Source organism: Lipotes vexillifer, unplaced genomic scaffold (assembly GCF_000442215.2).
Source record: "Lipotes vexillifer unplaced genomic scaffold, Lipotes_vexillifer_v1.1 scaffold518, whole genome shotgun sequence".
NCBI classification, from domain to species: Eukaryota; Metazoa; Chordata; class Mammalia; order Artiodactyla; family Lipotidae; genus Lipotes; species Lipotes vexillifer.
Genome location: NW_006780945.1, coordinates 1,103,852 through 1,106,118, shown reverse-complemented (window position 1 = coordinate 1,106,118; position 2,267 = coordinate 1,103,852). Strand labels below are relative to the sequence as shown.

The following is a 2,267-nucleotide window of genomic DNA, read 5'->3' as shown; positions in this document are numbered from 1 at the left end:
GGGGACTCTTGGTCAGCCAGAGAGGCAGGTCCAAGCCAGCAAGAGAGGGAGGCTAAATGCCCCCTGGGACGCCTGGTCCCATCCTGAGAGAGGACCCCTTGGGGAAAACTAGAAGGACACGGTGTCACCTCCACCTTCTCACAGGAAGACACGGTATGAGTAAAGAAATGGGGCTGGTAGGAGAGGTGGGGGGCCCCAGGGGGGCTCAGACCACTGCCCCCAGTCAGCTCTCAACTACGGCCGACCCCGGCCAGAAGCCCCCATGAGCCTGCTCTCGGAAGAAGCCGACCCTTCTGTCCCCACATATGATGAAAAGCAAGGGTGCCAGGCTGGCATCCTTGAGCCCCGTCTCCCCACCAGGGAGGCACTCAGAGGCCACCAGGGGAGCCGTGCCCATCTGAGGCACCCTGGCAACACCCAGGAGTGGTGTCTAAGACAAAGGAGCATGCAGTCCCCTTCACGGTCAGCAACCGTGGCTGACCTCGGCCGGCTGGCAGACCCCTCCTGCGGCAGGGCCTCAGGCTCACTGTCATCCCCAGCTTCCCTCACCCGAGCAGTGCCAGCTAGGTGGGGGCTAAGGGCCACAGCAGAGCGGTAAGCAAGGGGCCCTGCCGGCTCCCTGCCTCCCTCGTGAGCTGTGAGCCACCAGGGCTGTGAGGGCTGAGACCTGACAGACTCGTTCTGCAGGCTGGGGTAGGTGAGAGGGCAGATTCTCTGGAGGCAGCTCCGTGGGGACTCCAGGTCCTCTCCCTGCTCTGCAGCTCAGGAGGAACCCCGGCAGGGACCTGGCACAACATGGCAGCCTCCAACCTTGCGCTGGAGATGCACTCCATAGGGGAGAGGCTGCTGCACAAGCTGCAGATGCTGCCCCAGGCCGAGCCCGTGGAGATCGTGGCCTTCTCGGTCCTTGTCATTTTCACAGGTAAGCTGGGGCTCCCAGAGTCTCCTCAGCGCCCATGGCTCTTCCTGGCATCCAGGAGAGACAAGACCATGGTACCAGCCACGGGGCTAGCAGAGGTGGCTGGGTGGTCCCCCAGACAGAGGAGGAAAAGCAGATGTCCCCTGGGGGGGAGCCAGGGGATCCCCCCCTAATCCTGACATGCTGCTCTAGGAAACAGGTGTGCTGGGCACCAGGGCCCAGAGGTGCCTCCGGCACCCCAACCCACAGATGGAGGGAGCAAAGCTCTGGGGGCCGGCACGGGGACAGTCACACCTCTTCCCAGACTCTCGGGTATTTCTGACCACTAAGCCAGGGCTTTGGTGAAGGTCCTCCAGGCCCCCAGAGGGGCCTCTTTGGAAGTATGGAGGGCGTTCTTTTCCTCCTCGCCTCTGAGTTTCCGGTGCTCTCTGCTCTCTCCCCCAACCCCCCAGCCACCGTGCTGCTGCTGCTGCTGACGGCCGTCGGCTACTGCTGCTGCCGGTGCTGCCGCCCTAAGCGGGGAGGCAGGAGGGCCCCGGTGGGACCCACGACCCCACCGTGACGGCCGAGGAGGAGCCGGAGAGGAGACCGCCAAAGCCATGACCCAGGGTGTCAGCCTGGCCCTGCAGCCCTCACCCCTCAAGACAAAGATCCACGGGCCCGGCCCTGGCCTAGCCCAGGAACCCAGACACTGACTGAGAGCTGGAGCCTCGTCAAGGAAATAAGGGCTGTGCCGGCCACAAAACTCTCACCTGACAGTGAACACAGGGTGCCCAGGAGGACTCGACTGTTTCTAAGACAGAAAACCACCGGCGGTTCTGTGCCTACCTGCACTTTCTAACAAAACACAGAAGGGGGGTCCCCACACCTGGAGAACAGCCCGCACGTGTGGGGAGCTGGCTCAAGGCTCCCACGCCAAAGAGGAGCAGGCCAATCGGAGAGGCGCTTTGCGCGGTAGCTCCTGAGTCCCAAGCTCCCCGCAGAGCACAGACACGTCTGTGTTCCATTCCAGTATTTGCCTGTTTCTTTCCCAGTAAAAGCTTTCTGGTTATGTGTTTCTGTGGTGCCAGACTCCCTGGGCTGGGTTATGTGCATCAGGTGGGCAGCGTGCCAGAATTCCAGGGACATGGCCAGTGACCGTCCCTGCCAGGCCTCTGCTCTCCCTGTGCTCTCGGAAGCTGGAAAAACATGCAGGCAGGAAGGCCACGCGAGAGGGAAGGCTGCGGAACCAGGGGAGGGCTGCGACGCCGCCGTTCCTGCCGAGCACCAGCTGCTAACAAGCTCCGCCCTCCCCAGACGCCTGCTTGGCAGTGGCGGAGGCTGCGTCTGCCCCAGGCAGATGCCGGGC

The 2,267-nt window shown here is 63.3% G+C and overlaps 2 protein-coding genes across 2 annotated transcripts in view; one reads left to right on the top strand and one right to left on the bottom strand.

Annotated features, from left to right (window-relative positions):
- The window catches only part of RECQL5 (RecQ like helicase 5), a 38,930-nt gene that overhangs the window by 12,922 nt on the left and 23,741 nt on the right, over positions 1–2,267 (bottom strand). The gene's annotated exons all lie outside the window — the stretch shown is intronic.
- SMIM5 (small integral membrane protein 5) lies at positions 796–1,481 on the top strand. The gene is made up of 2 exons (XM_007454342.1): positions 796–922; positions 1,372–1,481. Exons 1-2 carry the CDS (start codon positions 796–798, stop codon positions 1,479–1,481), a joined length of 237 nt encoding a protein of 78 aa, XP_007454404.1.